Source organism: Urocitellus parryii, chromosome 3, assembly GCF_045843805.1.
Source record: "Urocitellus parryii isolate mUroPar1 chromosome 3, mUroPar1.hap1, whole genome shotgun sequence".
Classification (NCBI taxonomy): domain Eukaryota; kingdom Metazoa; phylum Chordata; class Mammalia; order Rodentia; family Sciuridae; genus Urocitellus; species Urocitellus parryii.
Window position 1 is genome coordinate 89792872 of NC_135533.1, and position 18696 is coordinate 89811567.

Here is an 18696-nt window from a genome sequence, read left to right on the forward strand (position 1 = left end):
TTTGAGATTCTCCTGCCTCAACCTCCCAAGTTGCTGGGATTACACATCTGGCTGGTAATTTAGTGTTCCAAAATTTTAATCAATTATAAGCCAATTCTAAGCACAGGATGCGTTTAATGAATTTCTTGTGGCAGCTGGGTCTCTATTATGAAGTCCTACCTACATGGTTACATACATGTGGATCTGTGGTTTGTCTGTAGTTTTATCAATCCACACTGCATCCATGAATGACTTTGTGCACATTAAGCAACTTAAAACTTTCACCCGGACAACTATCAGGATGAAACATGATTAGCATGTTTAGCGAGGCATGTCTAGCAAAATATGCCTCCCCCTTTCTCTAAATATTAAAAAAAAAAAAAATGCCGAAGGATGGCTTCGCTCAATGTAGATTCTACCCTTGTAACTAATTTAAAACAAAACAAAACAACCAAGCTTCCCCCTTTCCGCGAGGCAGTAAGGGAAAACTGGATCCGTGGCCACGTAGGAGCTTCTCCTGGCCCTAAATAAGTCACTAGGGAGGGGCGGAGATCAGCGGTTGGGCCTGAGGAATAAACTCTCCCAACCTCGGACCTCAGCCCCTAGCGGAAGAATTCGCCAGGTTCGGGATGCAGATTGGGCCCCTCTCCAGTTGCCACCCCCTCTTCCCGGCCGGCCAACTCCTAAGCCCCGCGGAGCTGCGCGCCCGCCCCCGGCGCGCGGCTCCTCCCCTCGCGGCTGGGGCCGGGGGGCGGGCAACCAGAGAGGGGGTGGTAGCTGCGGCCGGGACGGGACCCGAAGGCTTTTCCACGTTTGCAAACGCCGCTGCGCGCCTAGACTCGACCCACGCCTCCAGAGCTCCAGTCTGCGCCCCCTCTCTCTCCTGTCTTCGCTGCCCGGATGGCGTTCAGGGTCCGGGGCTCCCGACCCCTGCCGCCGCCGCTGCTGCTGCTGCTGCTCTGGGTGACCGGACAGGCGGCGCCCGTGGCCGGCTTGGGCCTGGGCTCCGACGCAGAGCTGCAGATCGAGCGGCGCTTCGTGCCCGACGAGTGTCCGCGCACCGTGCGCAGCGGTGACTTCGTGCGCTACCACTATGTGGGGACGTTCCCCGACGGCCAGAAGTTCGACTCCAGGTATCGCGCACGCCCTTTGCGCCCGCTGTCCCCTCTCCGGACAGGCCTTTCCCTCCCGACGGACCTCCCCCAGCCCCGCCCCGGGATCCCGCGCTCCTCCTAGCCCCTCCTTCCTCGGTGCTCCCGGATCCTGATCTCACGGTGGCGGGGGTGCGCCTCCCCGCCTTTGTACGCGCCCCAGGCCGCCTCGCTCCCAGCTACTGGAATCCTGGATAAGATCTTGCCCAGCTGAGCTGAGACAGATTCCGCTTCCCTCTGGTCCCAGCGCTTTGACGCTAGACCACACTAGGAGACCCCCAGAGTAGATGTCGACGAACGCCTGCCGCCTTCCTTGACTGCCCCTTGGCGACCAGTCTCTTGAGTATCTAATCAGAAATGCCTCTCACAGATTGACGATGACGTTGAAGCTGAGATAATCGCAGTTCCTAACATTTATTGAACTGTTATACGATAGGCGTAGTTTTTTTTTTTTTCTTTTTTTTGTGCTGGGAATTGAACCCTGGGCACTTTACCTCTGAGATCCTCAGCCCTTATTATTTTTTATTTTGAGATAGAGTCTTTCTAAGTTGCTAAGGGTCTTGCTAAGTTGCCGAGGCTAGCCTCAAATTTCGGATCCTCCTGCCTCAACCTTCCAAATTTCTGGGATTACAGGCATACACCAACCACTACACCCAGCTGTAGGCATAGTTCTAAGCGCTTTCTATGTATGTGTGTACAGAATTAAATGAGTGTATGTATACACACAGCACTCATTTAATCAATAAATTCATTACACACACACACATTCATTTATTTCTTATAACAATCCTGTGAACATTTTACCAGTGAGATAACTGAGCCCACCGAGGCCAAGGCTAAGAAACTTGTGTAGATGGTGGAGTCAGATTGGAATCCCTGAAATTCAAGTGCAGACTGTGCATGTAACCTCCACTGCTTTCCCTTTCCTGGTTGACAAACATTTCTCTGAGGTGGGAGGCGGTCCACAGCAGTCCTTGCCCCTGGGGCCTTGTACTGGACTAGTGATTTCTTCTTTCAACTCTGTCCCAACATCACATTCATTAGGACTCCCCAGTTTCTCTCCATTATAGCTTTGGGGTAAACAGGTCTCCTGTAGCAGGCTACTGTTCACTAAGGCTTTTGTTATAAACCCTAGTATGTGCCAGCAGTTCTCATAATGAATCATGGGACTAGGCCGAAAACTGTTTGTTGAGCTGCTGCTATATGCCTGAGGCTGTGCTGAGCTTACTCACTAATTGAAAACTTGCTGTCTCTCTTGCCTTATTTAAAGGCAAGGAATGAATATACAGAAGTTATTTAGCACACAGTACTATCTGGTACCTACGGGAGTGCTTGGAAATTGTTTCAGTTGCTGTTCTAAAACAAAAGAAGCTTTATTGAGATACAGTTCCCATATCATACAGTTCACCCATTTAGAGTGTAATGGCAGTTGCAGTGGTGCATACCTGTAATCCCAGGGACTCTGAGGCTGAGGCAGGAGGATCATGAGTTTGAGGCCAACCTCAGCAACTTAGTGAGACCCTGTCTCAAAAAATAAAAAGGCCTGGGGATTTAGCTTAGTGGTAAAGCACCCCGGGGTTCAATTCTCAGTACCCACCCCTGCAAAAGGAACATATTTGGATGGTTTAGTATAGCCACAGAATTATGCAAACATTTCAACTATCTAATTCCAGAATATTCCCATCACTCTGAAAAAGAAATGCTGGACCCATTAGCAGGCACTTCCTACCTTTCATCCACCTTCCCTCTAGCCCCTGGCAACCACTGATGTACTTTATGTCTCCATAGATTTACCCATTCTGGACGTTTCATATAAGTTGAAGTGTACAATTTGTGGTGATTTGTATCTGGTTTTCTTTTTTTTAGCATGACATTACCAGATGACATCCATATTATCATGTATCAGTACCTCATTCCATTTCATGGCTGTGTATATATTCTGTTGAATGGATATACCACATTTTGTTTATTCATTCATTAGTTGATGGACATTTGACTTGTTTATACATTTTGGTCATTTTGAATGATGAGGTTATGAATGTTCACATACAAGATTTTGTATGGACATGTGTTTTCATTTCTTTTGGATATATATATATATATATATATACCCAGGAGTGGAATTGCTGGATCGTATGGTATCTGTGTTGAATTTCATGAAGAACTGCTAAATTTTCCCATAATGACTGTGCTATTTTATATTCCTTGTTCCTAGTTCTTGACATTATCACCAACACTTGTAATTCTCTCTCTTTTTTTTTATTTTTAATTGGACACAATACCTCAATACCTTTATTTTATTATTTATTTTTATGTGATGCTGCAGATTGTACCCAGGGCCTTACATGTGCTAGGCAAGCACTCTACTGCAGAGTCACAACCCCAGCCCCTCTTTTTTTTTTTTTTTTTTCAGAAGTAGGAATTAAACCCAGAGCCTTACTGTAGTGCCACTGCTAGGCAAGTGCTCCACCACTGAGCTACATCTCTGACCCCTTTTTGAAATTTTACTTTTGAGATAGGGTCACTGAGTTGTGTGAACTTGTGGTCCTCCTGCCTCAGACTCCTGATTATCCGGAATTTTTCTTCTTTGTTATAGTCATCCTGGTGGGCATGTGGTCATATCTCATTGTGGTTTTGATCCACATTTCCCTAATGCTGATTAAAGCTGAGCATCTTTTCATGTCTTCATTGGCTGTTTGCATGTCTTCATTCATTTGTTCATTATAAAATAGGGAAGAATTTCTTGCTTGAGCTGATTGATAGTCATTGATAATTTGCTAAGTAAAACTGGCTTCGAATTTTGGAAGGCTGGAAATGTGGCTCAGTGTTGGAGTGCTTGCTTAGCAATGCATGAGGGCCTAGGCTCTACCCCCTAGAACCACAAAATAATGATAATAACAACTCGCCCCTAGAACAAGTTGTTCTACCCTCTAGGGATGGCAGCCACTGTGAGGCAGCACAGGACAGCAGAAAAAAAAAAAAAACTCATTGAAGCTACATCCAGTCATCATACATTTTATCCAGTATCTACCTCAAGACCAACTAGTCCTAGTGCAGCACATCCCCACCCATCCTGACCCTGGCACTTATAGCCTAGGCAATTGCCACATGATGTGGTAAGTACAGTAAAAATAGTATCATATCCTGCCTCATGGAGTTTATACATAGTTCTTACCATGTGCCTTCATATACATTAATTTATTTAATCTCTTTTTTTTTTTTTTTTTTTTTTTTTTTAATTTTTTTTTTTTTTTTTTGTTTAGAGAGAGAGAAGAGAGAGATGGAGAGAGAATTTCAACATTTTATTTTTCAGTTATTGGCGGACACAACATCTTTTTTGTATGTGGTGCTGAGGATCGAACCCGGGCCGCACGCATGCCAGGCGAGCGCGCTACCGCTTGAGCCACATCCCCAGCCCCTATTTAATCTCTTTAATCTTAAAAGAATTCATTTAGCCTCATAAGACAGTGAAGAAGATACCTCATTACAGACAAAGAAAGTGAAGCTAAGAAAGTTCAGATGACTTATTCAATCAAGATACCTAACTACTAGCCGGTCAAGTGAAAATTTTAACCCAGGCAGTTTGTGGCCATAATCTGTGGTCTACCCATAAATATGGTGGAAGAAGGCAAGAAGCTGTGAAAATACACAGGAGGCTTAACTATATGTTGTGTGTATAAATGGGGATGGTGGTCAGGATGGAGTCCTGGGATTGTAGCATTAAGACCTAAGCATAGCTGGGCATGGAGGTGCTTGCCTGTAATCCCAGCAATTTGGGAGACTGAGACAGGAGGATCTGTAAGTTTAAGGCCAGCCTCAGCAATTTAGTAAGGCCCTAAGCAACTCAGTAAGACCCTGCCACAAAATATAACACAAAAAGGACTGGGGATGTAGCTCAGTGGTAAAGTTGTTAAATGCTCAGTACCTAAAATAAATAAATAAATAACCTAAACATAACTAAAATTATAGAGGCACTGAGGGGTGTGGGCTGGGGTAGGGGTGAGAGCATGGCAAATAGAGGTGAAAGCGTGGAGGTTGGATCACTGGGTTGGAATTAGTGAGGACTGGTCAGTATGGTCTGGGATTGGAGTAGGAGTCAGGTAGTGAAAACAGGAACAAAGGGAGAGATAATAGGAGGCTAGAGAGAAAGGTTGAGTTAGCCTCTTTTTTAAAAAAATGACTTTATATGTTTATTTTGGGACACGGGATTGAACCCAGGGATGCTTTATCACTGAATTGCATCCCTAGTCCTTTTAATTTTTTGAGACAGGGTCTCACTGCTTCACTTAGGACCTTGATAATTTGCTAGGTAAAACTGGCTTCGAACTTGAGATTCTCCTGCCTCAGCCTCCGAATCTCTGTGATTACAGGCGTGCACCATCACACCTGCAAAAATGATTATATTTTAAAATTTGCAGTTGACATGTAAGAAGTCTTCATATTTATTTATTTTTCTTTTTTTTAAAGAGAGAGTGAGAGAGGAGAGAGAGAGAGAGAGAGAGAGAGAGAGAGAGAGAGAGAGAGAGAATTTTTAATATTTATTTTTTAGTTCTCGGCGGACACAACATCTTTGTTGGTATGTGGTGCTGAGGATCGAACCCGGGCCGCACGCATGCCAGGCGAGCGTGCTACCACTTGAGCCACATCCCCAGCCCCAGAAGTCTTCATATTTATGGGGTACAGTGTGTTTGTGATGGGCCAGCATTTGAGAGCTCTTGCTGCCTGGTTGTAGAGTTTGGACTTTGTCTAAGGATAGTGGAAAGCCATCGAAGACTTAGTGACTTTGATATTCCTTTACCAAGTTTTTGGGGAGAGGGGAAACCTTAGAGTTTGGGGCTTTGGCTTCTGATTTGGAAGTTTTGTCCAGAAGAAAATATCTGCTTTCATTCTGAGCAGAGTCAGCTTATGGGCATTTATAGTTGCCAGGAGGCCCACATCTTCAGCTCTCGCCACTGGGTTGGACATGGTTTGGTTTTATTTCACAGTGTCCATGGGCTTGTTAATGTGCTCCTGTGGCCATTGCTGCAGACTCATCTGGATGGCAGTGTTTACCTGCAGGTTTCCATGAAGGCTTCTTGTCAAGTCATTCCTGATTCAGCTTTTTAAAAATTTTATTTTATTTTTAATTTTTTGTGGTATTGTGGTGCTGTGACCAGCACGGATATTAATTCAGAAACCTGTGAGGGGCAATTGGAGATTAGAAAAAACAAACAGACACACATAGAGAGAAAGCTGAGACCAGGTGGGACATCAATTCCTGATAAAGAATGAATGACCCAGAGCTACTAGCTCAGAATGTTTATTTTATAGGTTTTAACATCAAAAGGGTTTTTCTGAGGTTTCTTCAAAGAAAGCAGGCTGAAAGATGAAGTTCTGGGCAGCCAATTATAATTATCTGATAGTGGCCATGCACAGAATCTTCTTTGAGTAGGGAGTCACCATAGCAACTGGGCAGTCTTAACCTGTAGCCTTTGCACAGGAAGTTCCCAGCCCAGGCACGTTCCTGCCACAGGACAATCAAAGACCATGATTCACATCACCACTCCCAACACTGGGGATTTAATCCAGGGTTTCACATGTGGCTAAACTAGTGCTCTACCACTGAGCTACATCCCTTTGAAAAAACAATTTTTTAAGGGGCTGGGTTGTGGCTCAGTGTCAGAGCATGTGCCTGGTACTCAGTGTGAGGCACTGAATTTGATTCTTAGCACCACATATAAATAAATAAAAAATAAAGTTACATTAACAACTAAAAAATATTTTTAAAAAACCCACAATTTTTTAAGAGACATGATCTCCTTATATTTTAAAAGATAGGGACTTCTCAGGCTGGTTTAGAACTTGAGATCCTCCTGCGTCAGCCTCTCAGGTATCTGAGATTACAGGTGTATACTACCTCACCCAGCTTTGATTAAGTTTTTAGGACTTTCATGACATTCCTAGAAATAGAGTAAGGAGAATGATCAATCTGTGCACCATGATTTCCTTTTGGGGACCAAAGTTTACTGTATTCCTGTTATCCTTAAAGCTGGTAAAATGAGTGTCTCAGGCTGGTGTTGTAGCTCAGTGGTAGAGCACATGCTTTGCATGTGTGAGGCACTGGGTTTGATCCTCAGTACCACATAAAAATAAATAAATAAAATAAAAATATTGTGTCCATCTACAACTGAAAAAAAAAATGAGTGTCTTATTGGTTCATTCACAGCCTCCAGATCTGTCTGCAGACCATAAGGTCCGGGCATTCAGTAAATATTATTGTGGTATTCAATAAATCCCACATGCCTTTGTGAGTATGTAGAGTCTGGATGCTCTAGCACAATGGAATTCAAACTGTGCATGCATAAGGTTTACCTGGAGAGCTTGGTATACAGAGTTTCTGATTAGAGCTCTGGGAGGGGACCCAAAAATTTGCATTTCTGGCAAGTTCCCAGCTAATGCTGCTGGTCTGAGGACCATATTTTGGGGACCAAGGCTTTAAAAGAATCATAGACTCATTAACAGGGGTCAACTTTATTTTATACATTCACTCATCCATTTATTCATTCAACAAATATTTATTGAGCGCCTACTCTTCCAAGTGCTTGGGATGTAGCAGTTAATAAAACAGAAATCCTGCACTCCGGAGCTCACAGTCTAGCAGAGAACAGTTATACTGTTAAGCCATATAGTAAAGTAGAAGTCTGTGAGGTCTATGAAGAAAGATAAAGCAGTGGGTTTTGGGATGGAGGATGATGTAATAAGTCCAGAAAGGTGTGATGACATTGGTCCTCTGGCCAGTAACTGACCTCTGAATTCTCATCTGGGTGCTCTTTTGGCTCACACAAGTCACCTGCCTGAGAAGAGTGCCATGTGAGTTTGAGACATGGATATCTCTTCCAAAGAGAAGGGGATTTCTTTGTGCTGAAGGAAGTCAAAGAGAGGCTTTGGGGAGGGACTGGTACTGAAGCCTGTGATTCAGCTTGGGTGGGACTTCATTCCTTGAAACGGGGGTGGGGGGATGTTTAAGAGAGTAATGGGATGGGCCAAATCCTGCGTATGAGCAGCAAAAGGCCCTCATATTTGGGCCAAGAGGCAGGGAACCCAGGACTGAAAGGTATATGAAAACCAGAGAAGGCTCTGCTGGCCCTGAATGTTTATGACTGGGATCTCTTAAAGGCTTTTCCTCAGAGGAGTAAACAGATTGATCCAAGAGATCCTCAGTGGATTGTGAATAGGAACCCTAGAGATCAGCTCCTTAGGGCTTCATTTTACACACTCATTCATTGAGCTTCTAATGTTGGGATATGGCAGAGAATAAAAACAGATAAAAATCTACCCTCAAGTTGGGATGGGGGAAGCACACAAATCCACTCCAGCTGACTTAGCAGAAGGGAGAGGGAATTAGTTAGTTAGAAGGATCTCCATTGCCTCATGAGAATCCAGAGTCATGAAAGGAGGTGACTTTCTGTGTCTTTGCAAGGGCTTACAGAGGGGCTCCCTCTTCCCTAAGGGGAGAGCTCCAGCTTGCTTTCCACGCTGCACACAGAACCTCTTGGATCCAGTGCCACTCCAGCTGACTGCCTCAATTCTTGATTCTCAAGAGAGACTATGGGCCTGTTCTTTGTCCACTCTGGGTATTTAGTCATGTGGTTCTAAGATGGTGCCTATTCCCCTGTCCCTGCCTTCAGCAATACTGTTGCATGAAGAAGAACCGGTGGACTAGGCAGCACCTGGGATAGTGTCAGGGCAGCCTGGAGGGGGGTATGTGGGGACTGAGCCACTGGTCAGGTCAGAAAGTGTTAAGAGTGTGAATCTGCACAACAGCTCTTCCCTGAAAATAAGGTGATGCTAGAGAAGTTTCTGGTGGGGGCTAGGGATATAGATCAGTACTAGGGTGCCTGCCTCGCATGCATGAGGCCCTGGGTTTGGTCCCCAGTACCACTAAATATAAATAGGAGCTTCTGGTGAGGGTTAGTCCTGGAACCTAAGCTAATTTGGGGGGAGAGAGCCTAACCTCTAGGATAATTCTTCTAGGGTCTCCTGAGGCCATTGGCAGGCAGGCCCAGCACCCCATGAAAACTTATTGGCAGTACTTTTAATTTTCACTTGTAGAGCATTGCAGACAACTGCACATTCATATTAATGGTTTAATTTGGATGTCCTACTGGGCTGAACACTTGTGTAAAATAGAATAATCTATAGGAATCTGACATTTTGATTTGAGCAGTTGCATTAATACAAAAATCCACGACGGTAATGTTTTTAGTTTGCTTTGCAGAGTTTTCCTTTTAATGGTATTTTAATGTGCCAAAGACCATCCAAGCCAGCTATTCACATTTCATGGTCTGATCCTCCATGGAGATATGAATGGATGTGTTGTGTTCTCTCTCTTTTTGCTCCTCTCTGTTTCTTCTCTCCTCCCTCCCTTCTCCCTCCCCTCTCTTCTTTCATTGCAGTCTTCTCTCATTTTGCTATCTGGGTAGCGGACAGGTAGTTTGCCAGTTCATTAACTGGTGTCTTTTCCCCTTGCCAGGTCTCATTATTTGCTGGTGGAGGTGGTTGTTTGAGGGAAATACCTGGGTAAAGGGCCTGGGAAGCCCAGAGTCACCATTGGGAATACGTAGTGTGAGGAGAGAGGAGGGAGGCAGAAAGATCAGACCTTGTTTCCCTCATTTCAAGTCTGCAGTTGAGTCCAGTCTTGACAGTGGATCTCTGCCAAGGGAGGGTATGAGTCATCATCTCACCTGGAGGTGAATTTCAGTTCTCCTCTGATGTGGCAGTGGCAGGACCATCATCTTCATATCAAGTAGGTCCCCTGTGAATCAGCCATCTGAGTTTGCCCAGATGAGACTGGACCAACTTTAAGGCACCCAAAAGCTGGCTCTCTGTCCAGTGCTTGCTCTTTATTACTGTATTTCCTTCCTGTTATACTTTCTCCAAATATGGAAGTCTTTTTATTTGTTTGAGATGGGACTGGTCTGTTTCCCAGGCTAGTCTTGAACTTCTAGGTTCAAGCAACCCTCCTGCCTCAGCCTCCCAAGTGCTGGGACTACAAATGTACACCACCATTCCTGGCTTAGCATCCTTTTTATTATTTATTTATTTATTCTTTTTTTTTTGGGGGGGGTGTATCAGGAACTGAACCCAGGGGTGCTTAACAACAGAGTCACATCCCCAGCCCTTTTTATTTTTTATTTTGAGGCAGGGCTTCCCTAGGTTGCTTGCAGCCTTGCTAAGTTGCTGAGGCTGGCTTTGAACTTGTGATCCTCCTACCTCAGCCTCTGGAGTGCTGGGATTACAGGCATGAGCCACCACTCCCAGCTTAGCAGTCTTTTTTAAGTATTCAAAATACTGTTTTGAATTTTTCATTATCCAAATGGAATCTGAAACTGACATTTACAACAAGCTGATTTTTCCTCTCCTAGCTGAACTGGGCTTCAGTTCTCCTAATGGAACCAAAAGGCAATTTCCTGTTCCTTCTGTGATGCCCATATTTCCTTTGTCTCTGGATCTGAGATCAAAATACCAGGAATGAATAGAACAAGTGTATGCCAATTTTTGCAAAAATTTACGAGTTAATTTAGCTGGGCAAGGTGGTATATTCCTATAAACTAGTTATTTGGGAGACTGAGGCAGGAGGATCATAAGTTTGAGGCCAGCCTGAGCAATTTAGGGAGTCCCTATGTGAAAGAAAAAAATAAAAAGAGCTGGAGATATAGCTCGGTGGTAGAATGAGTGCCCTTGGTTTCAATCCCCACTTACTGAAAAAAAAAAAAAAAGTTAATTTTAAACAGTAATGTAGGTGGGGATGTAGTCAATGGTAGAGATTGTGGAGACTCTGGGGTTTGTCACCAGTACCTAAACAAATAAATAAATAGTAATATATATACACATAGAGTTTTAAAAATCAGATAATTCTGTAAAACTTAAAATTATAGTTGCCAGCTACTAAGAGTAGGAAGAGGGCTCAAGTGTGTGTGTGGCTGTTCTGAATGCACACTGTGACCCAGTGCCTCTTTCTGTACTCTGGCATCCTTCCCGAGCCTCTTTAGGCCCCCAGGATGCACTGTGGCCACATTTCCTGGATCTGTGCCTTCCCTTCTAGATCCATTCTGATCCTCTGTTTGTTTTCTTTTCTTTTTTTTTTTTTTTTTTTTTTTGGTACTAGGGATTGAACCCAGGGGCGCTCACCATTGAGCAACATCCCCAGCCCTTTTTATTTTTTGTTTTGCAATAGAGTCTTACTAAGTTGCTTAGGGCCTTGCTAAGTTACTGAGGCTGGCTTTGAGCTTACGATCCTGCCTCAGCCTCCCAAGGCACCAAGATTACAGACAAGTGCCACCGCACCTGGCTTCCATTTGCTTTCCGTCATCCAAAATTTTGTTACCATTCCTGGACTGCTGTGGCCTCCTTTCCAGTTATTTAAGTCTTTCAGGGAGGAATGGGCTTTGGAGGCTTTAGGGAGTGAATGTGCTTACATTGCCATTTGTTTTTTTAAAGTGTTTTCTCACTGCAGATTTAAATGTACCTTCAGAGGTAGAGTCACATTATCTATGTTTTAAGAATAGAGCCAACAGTGTGGTTACTTATTTAAAATAACATGGCACGTGATAATGTGCTTCTGTGTAGGCAGTTTAATGAGTTGAATATGATAGGTTTTACACAGTGTCTCCTGCCTTAGGGTCCTTGGGTGGGTAATTTGAAGAACATCTTTGGAGGGTGCTGCAGACCCATCACCTCACTGGGACGGGGCAGGTAGCAGTGTCTGGGGGCAGTGATAGAGGAGCTGGAGCAGTGAATGAGCTGGGGACAAACCAGTGGAGAGGAAAGCAGGTTGCTATTCACTGGGTGACCACTATTGGTCTCTCTAGGCCCACACCTGTTCCACCCACTGTTTACTCTGTGAGGCTCACCTGTATGGACCACATAGTATAGCATAGTATGTGTTAGGTCATTGATCTCCCCTTGATGTCATACTTTGCTTGTGTTCAGCCAGTGGAGCATTAACAGATCAGGGAAAGAAGAGTGAAGTAGAGGTATTTATTTTTTTAATAGGGTCACCATGGGCTATGACCCTAAACCAGAGGTCCCAGCTCCTCTAGGTAGTTCCTAGCTCCCTAGCTCTTTGGGGCCTTTAGGTCCAGGTGTGACAGTAGCACCCCTTATCCAGCCGTAGAAGTACTGCACTGCCCTTGTGATTTACCATATCCTGTGCACACCTATGCACACAGCCCCTTTATTATTATTATCATTGTTATTGTAAAAAAATTAAATATACCATCTTGGCCATTTTTAGTGTACTTGAAAGTAGTGTGGACTATTTGTACATTGTTGTGCATCAGATCTCTGGAACTTTTGAATATTGAAAAACTCTATTGTTATTTTCCTTTTGCTCTTCCTGAAATGTTTTGCCAAGGATGTTCAATGTTCATAGCAGCACAATTCACAATAGCAAGACTGTGGAACCAACCTAGATGCCCTTCAATAGATGAATGGATAAAAAAATGTGGCATTTATACACAATGGAGTATTACTCTGCATTAAAAAATGACAAAATCATAGAATTTGGAGGGAAATGGATGGCATTAGAGCAGATTATGCTAAGTGAAGCCAGCCAATCCGTAAAAAACAAATGCCAAATGTCTTCTTTGATATAAGGAGAGTAACTAAGAACAGATTAGGGACGAAGAGCATGAGAAGAAGATTAACATTAAACAGGGATGAGAGGTGGGAGGGAAAGCGAGAAAGAAGGGAAATTGCATGGAAATGGAAGGAGACCCTCAGGGTTATACAAAATTACATACAAGAGGAAGTGAGGGGAAAGGGAAAAATAATACAAGGGGGAGAAATGAATTACAGTAGAGGGGGTAGAGAGTGAAGAGGGGAGGGGAGGGGAGGGGGGATAGTAGAGGATAGGAAGGGCAGCAGAATACAACAGACACTAGTATGGCAATATGTAAATCAATGGAAGTGTAACTGATGTGATTCTGCAATCTGTATATGGGGTAAAAATGGGAGTTCATAACCCACTTGAATCAAAGTGTGAAATATGATGTGTCAAGAACTATGTAATGTTTTGAACAACCAACAATAAAAAAAAAGTGCTTACCAACATTGGAGATAGATTCTTTTTTTTATTGTTTATGACCCATATCCCCCAAAATTACCATAAGGAACTTTATGTTGTTCATATATAAATCTCCAATGAGTAGGGTAATATCTGGTGCATAACAGCAGTTCAACAAAAAATTTGTTAAATAAAAAATTTAAATGAATAAAAAAAAAAAAAAGAAAAGAAAAACTCTAGACCCACTGAGCAATCCCTTCCCACTGCCCTCTACCCTGGTAACCACATTCTTTCTGTTTCAATGACTTTAACTACTTTATATGCCTCATATACTTCATTGAATCACATGGTGTTTGTCTTTTTAAAATATATTTTAGTTGTTGATGAAATTTTAATTTCTTTATTTATATGTGGTGCTGAGAATCGAACCCAGCACCTCACACTTGCCAGGCAAATGTTCTACCACTGAGCCACAACCTTAGCCATGGTGTTTGTCTTTTATTTCCTTTAATGTCCTTAGGGTTCATCCAAAATTGTTGCACATGATGGGATTTCCTTCCTTTCTAAGGCTGAATAAGAGTCCATTGTGTTTATATGCCACATAGTCTTTATTCATTTATCAATTGATGGACATTTAGGATGCTTTTATCTCTTGGCTATTGCTGCAGTTAACATATGTGTGCAATGAATGTGTGTGTGCAGACATATTTCTCAAAGGTTCTGTTTTCAGTTCTTTTGTATGTGTACCAAGAAGTAGGATTGCTGGATGAGATGGTACTTCTCTTTAGTGGGGAAGGTGAATCTAGGGATGCTATACCACTGAACTACATCTCCTGCCCTTTTTAATTTTGAGACAGATCTCACTAAGTTGCTGAGGCTGGCCTCAGCTTCCAGAGTTGCTGGGACTACAGATGTGCACCACCATGCCTGGCTGGTTTGCTCATTTTTTAACTGGGCTGTAGTTGCTGTTGAATTGTAGGCGTTCTTTAGGTGTTCTGGATATTAACCCTTATATGGTTGCAAATATTTCCTGCAATTCTGTAGATTATCCTTTCACTCTGTTGATTTTTTCCTTTATTGCTCAGAAGTTTTAAAGTTTGACATAGTCTCATTTGTCTGTTTTTGCCTTTGTTACTTATGGTGTCATATCCAGGAAATCTTGTGAAATCCAATGTCATGAAGCTCTTTTCCCATATTTTCCTTTGGGAGTTTTATCATGTCAGGTCTTATGTTTATGTCTTGAACCCATTTTGAGTTGTAATGGTGTGAGGCAAGGATCTACCTTTTTTCTTTTCCTTTTTTTAGTGGTAGTTGGACACAATACCTTTATTTTATTTATTTATTTTTATGTGGTGATGAGGATTGAACCTAGGGCCTCGTACATGTGAGGCAAGCGCTCTACCGCTGAGCCACAACCCCAGCCAGTTTTTTCTTTTGCATGTGCATATTTGTGTTTTCCAGCTCCATTTATTGAGGAGACCATTCTTTCCTCATCATGCCATCTTTAAAACATTTTTTTTGTAGTTATAGATGGACAGAATGCCTTTATTTGTTTATTTTTCTGTGGTGCTAAAGATTGAACCCAGTGCTAGGCAAGCTGTCTGCCATTGAGCTTCAGTGCTAGGCAAGCTCTCTGCCACTGAGTTTCAGTCCCAACCCCCAGCATGCACTCTTGATGCCTTTGCAAAGACCATCTGCCCATATACATAAAAGTTTATTTTTAAGCTATTCCATTCCATTGGTTTATAAGTCTTTCTGCTATTGCTATACTGTTTAGATTATTATAGCTTTATAATATGTTTCCAAATCAGAAGTAGGAGTATAGCTTTATTCTTTCTCAGGATTCTATTGAATACGTGGTGACTTTAGAGATTTTATATGAATTTTAGGATTTTTTTCCCCTGCAGAAAATGCCATTGGGATTTTGGTAGGAATTGCATTGAATCTGTAGATTGCTTTGGGTAGTAAGGACATTTGAACAACATTAACCCTTCCATCCCATGAATGGAGAATGTTTTTTTCACTTATTTTTGTTCTTTTTTTTAAAAAAAATACATTTTACTTGTGTCCTTTTTAATTTCTTTCAGCAGTGTTTCTTTCATTGTGTAAGGCTTTTGGCTCCTTGTTTTAAGTTTATCCCTAAATAAACTTTTTGATGCTATTATAAATAGTATTGTTTTCTTAATTTCTGTTTCAGTTTATTCACTGTCAGCACAGAAACACAACTGATTTGGTGTATTTGATTTTGTATCCTGCAATTTATGGCAAATGTGTTTTATTCCAACAGTTTCTCTTTGGAATTTTGGATTTTCTGCACATAAAATACTACTATTGGGGCTGGGGCTGTGGGCTCAGTGGTAGAGCGCTCACCTAGTGCGTGCAAGGCCCTGGGTTCGATCTTCAGCACCACATAAAATAAATAAATAAAAGCAAAGGTATTGTGTCAAATGACAACTAAAAAATAAATAAATATTAAAAGATACTACTATTTTACTTTTTCCTCTCCACTTTGAATGGCTGGTATTTCTTTTTCTTGCTTAATTGCTCTAACTAGGAGTTCTAGACTACTTGGATAGATGTAGTGAAAGTGGGCATCATTTCCTTATTCCTGATCGTAGGGGAAAAGATTTCAGTTTTTCGCCATTGAGTCTGATGTCAGCTGTGCACAGCCTCTTTATTAAACTTTCCTGGAACTCCTAGTTTGGGTGTGTCATCTGTTTCCCGCAGGACCCTGACTGGGACATCTATAAAAGGTGTAAATGAGCTAGACACTGGGACAAGCTGTGTAAGTGCTTATTCCAGAGTTTGCAGAAATGCTTTTCATGGCCAGTTCTGGCCTTGATACTACTTGTGACTTTATGCCAATTGCACTGATCAGCATAAATTTGCTAACGACTTTATTTTTCCAGATGGTCAGAGTTTTAAGCCGTAGATAACACTGGTCTTGTGTTGTTAGTTACTTGCGTGTGTGAATGTGTACGTTTTTTTTTTCCCAGAAAGGTATTTATTTATTTAAATTTTGGTACCAGGGATTGAACCCAGAGGTGCCTAACCACTGAGTTACATCCCTAGCCCTTTTTATTAATTTTTTAAAAAAATTTTGAAACAGTGTCTTGCTAAGTTGCTTAGGGCCTTACTAAGTTACTGAAGCTAACCTTGAACTCACAATCCTTCTGCCTCAGCCTCCCAAACTGCTGAGATTACAGGTGTGTGCCACTATTCCTGGCTAGAAAGTTTGTTTGTTTGTTTGTTTGTTTTTTTTTTTTGCTGTTCACAGTGCTTAGGCATTCATTAAATTAATTCTGTGGGGCATCAACAGTTTATATACAACATATGGGAAGGCCCTGTGCCAGGAGCATAAGAGTTGATAGTCCTGAGTTCTAGCCTTTTTTTTCTCACTTGGCTAACTTTAGGATCTTGGGGAGGTTTTTAACTTCCAGCGAGCCTGACATACACCCACCTGGAAGTGTTGTGTGGGGATTAAATGAGGATATGTGAAGAGCCTAGTTTGCTGCTGGGCCTGACACATAATAAATACTTTGTAAATTGTAGTTATTATTAAAAACTTGCATTAAGTTTGGGAAAACAGGTATTTTTAAACTAGCTTCCTGTCTATGCATTGTTGCTGTTTGCACATGTTCTGAACCTTGGGAGACTTTGAAGCTTGTCTTTTGGGTGCATCATTATAAACCTGCTAGTTCTATGATTGCTCTGTGGCATGGTGAAGTGCAAGCCAAGTGCAGCTCAAGAGCTGGCATTCCAGGGGGAGGGTGTTGGTTCCGGAGCTGGAGGGTGGAGGTGTAAAGCTGACTTGGGCACAAAACTGACCATGTGCTTTTGTCCTCTGGGTTGGCCTGAACTTGAATTCCTGCTCTCTATTCACTGACCTTGAAGAAAGGAAGACTATTAAAATAGGCCATAAAACTGGGAGGAGATGGAGGTGTGGAGAGGCAGATCTGACGGAATTGCCCTGCCTCCAGTGGTGAGGTGGACTTCACTGCTTGCCCAAGCTGTTCATTAGGGGAAAATGAAGCAAAAGTGGAACAAATTTACAAAAGGAATGGTGGCAGGTACCAGGGATTGAAGTACCTGACGTCAATCTGAACAGCTCTTAACATTTTACTAAACAAGAGATTATATGATTTGTGTGTGTGTGTGGTTCTGGGGATCAAACCCACACCTGCATGCATGCTAGGCTAGTTCTGAGCTACACCCCAACTCGCACTTCTTTTTTTTTTTTTTTGTTTTAGTTGTAGATGGACACATATCTTTATTTATTTGTATGTGTCCATATTTATTTATTTTTTATTATTATTATTTTTTTATGTGGTGCTGAGGATCAAACCCAGTGCCTCATGTGTGCTAGGCAAGTGCTCTACCACTGAGCCACAACCCCAGCTCATGTACTTATTTTATATATCCCCTAAGCATCTAGCAGTCTCTTAACAGGCAGACCCTTGTTGGTTGCTAAATTTGACACTGAAAAAAATGAGGGCAAGAATCACAGGCTTTGGGACAGGACTTCCCTGTGTTTCTCCTTTGCTAGCAAAGCAATAAACCTTTTTTTTTTTTCTCAAAAAAAAAAACCCAAAAATGAGTGCATAAGTCACAATCATGATTTCATTATTTATTTTCTGACATAAGGCCATCAGCTGTCAGTCTTCAAAACATATATCTGAGTTATTTCAAGACTTCCTCAAACTATCTATTACCTGTGATAATTATAGTAAGACGGGCATAACGCTTAAGTTTTTGGAGCACTTTTCACATTGTTATGCAGATCCTGGGATGGCTATTATTATTACTTTCATTTTATAGTAGAGGAATTGAAGTTCAGAGAGCTTAAGTATGCTTTTTAAAAAATTTGTTTTTTAGTTGTTGATGGACTTTTATTTATTTATTTATTTATTTATACACGGTGCTGAGAATTGAACCCACTGCCTCACACATGGTAGGTAAGTGCTGTATCACTGAGCTACAACCACAACCCTTAAGTAAATTTTATGGTATACCAGACAGCCACTTCGTTTAGTCTTACTTGGATGATTTGGTTGTGTGTGTGTGTGTGTGTGTGTGTGTGTGTGTGCATGTTCTAATTTGGGCCTTTAATCTCTATTATGCTGCTTTTAGATACCAGTCACATAGAAAATGGAATAAATTTGCTGGACATCGTGATACACACCTTAATCATAATGATTTGGGAAGCTGAGGCAGGAAGATCACAGATTGAAAGGCAACCTCAGCAACGTAGCAAGGCCCCAAGCAATGTATTGAGACCCTGTTGCACAGTAAAATATAAAAAGGTCTGGGGATGTTGCTCAGTGGTTAAGCACCCCAGGTTCAATTCCTGGTACCCCCCCCCCCCCAAAAAAAAAAAGATATAAACTTTTATTTTTGTGTGTGGAAGAACAGGTAGCTATTTTACAAATCACAGTTAACATTCTTTTTTTTTTTTTTCCCTAGAGAGTTAACTAGATTTGCAGACAGTATTCAAGATAATCTGAAAACCCCAACCATACA

At 42.1% G+C, this 18696-nt stretch overlaps 1 protein-coding gene across 1 annotated transcript in view; it reads left to right on the plus strand.

The window, feature by feature from the left end:
• Window positions 1-729: 729 nt before the first annotated feature.
• Window positions 730-18696, plus strand: part of Fkbp9 (FKBP prolyl isomerase 9) — a 47646-nt gene continuing 29679 nt past the window's right edge. The window contains exon 1 of the mRNA XM_026401555.2: window positions 730-1112. Coding sequence (XP_026257340.1) covers window positions 880-1112 — 233 coding nt within the window. The 5' untranslated portion in view covers window positions 730-879. The remainder of the gene's footprint in view (window positions 1113-18696) is intronic.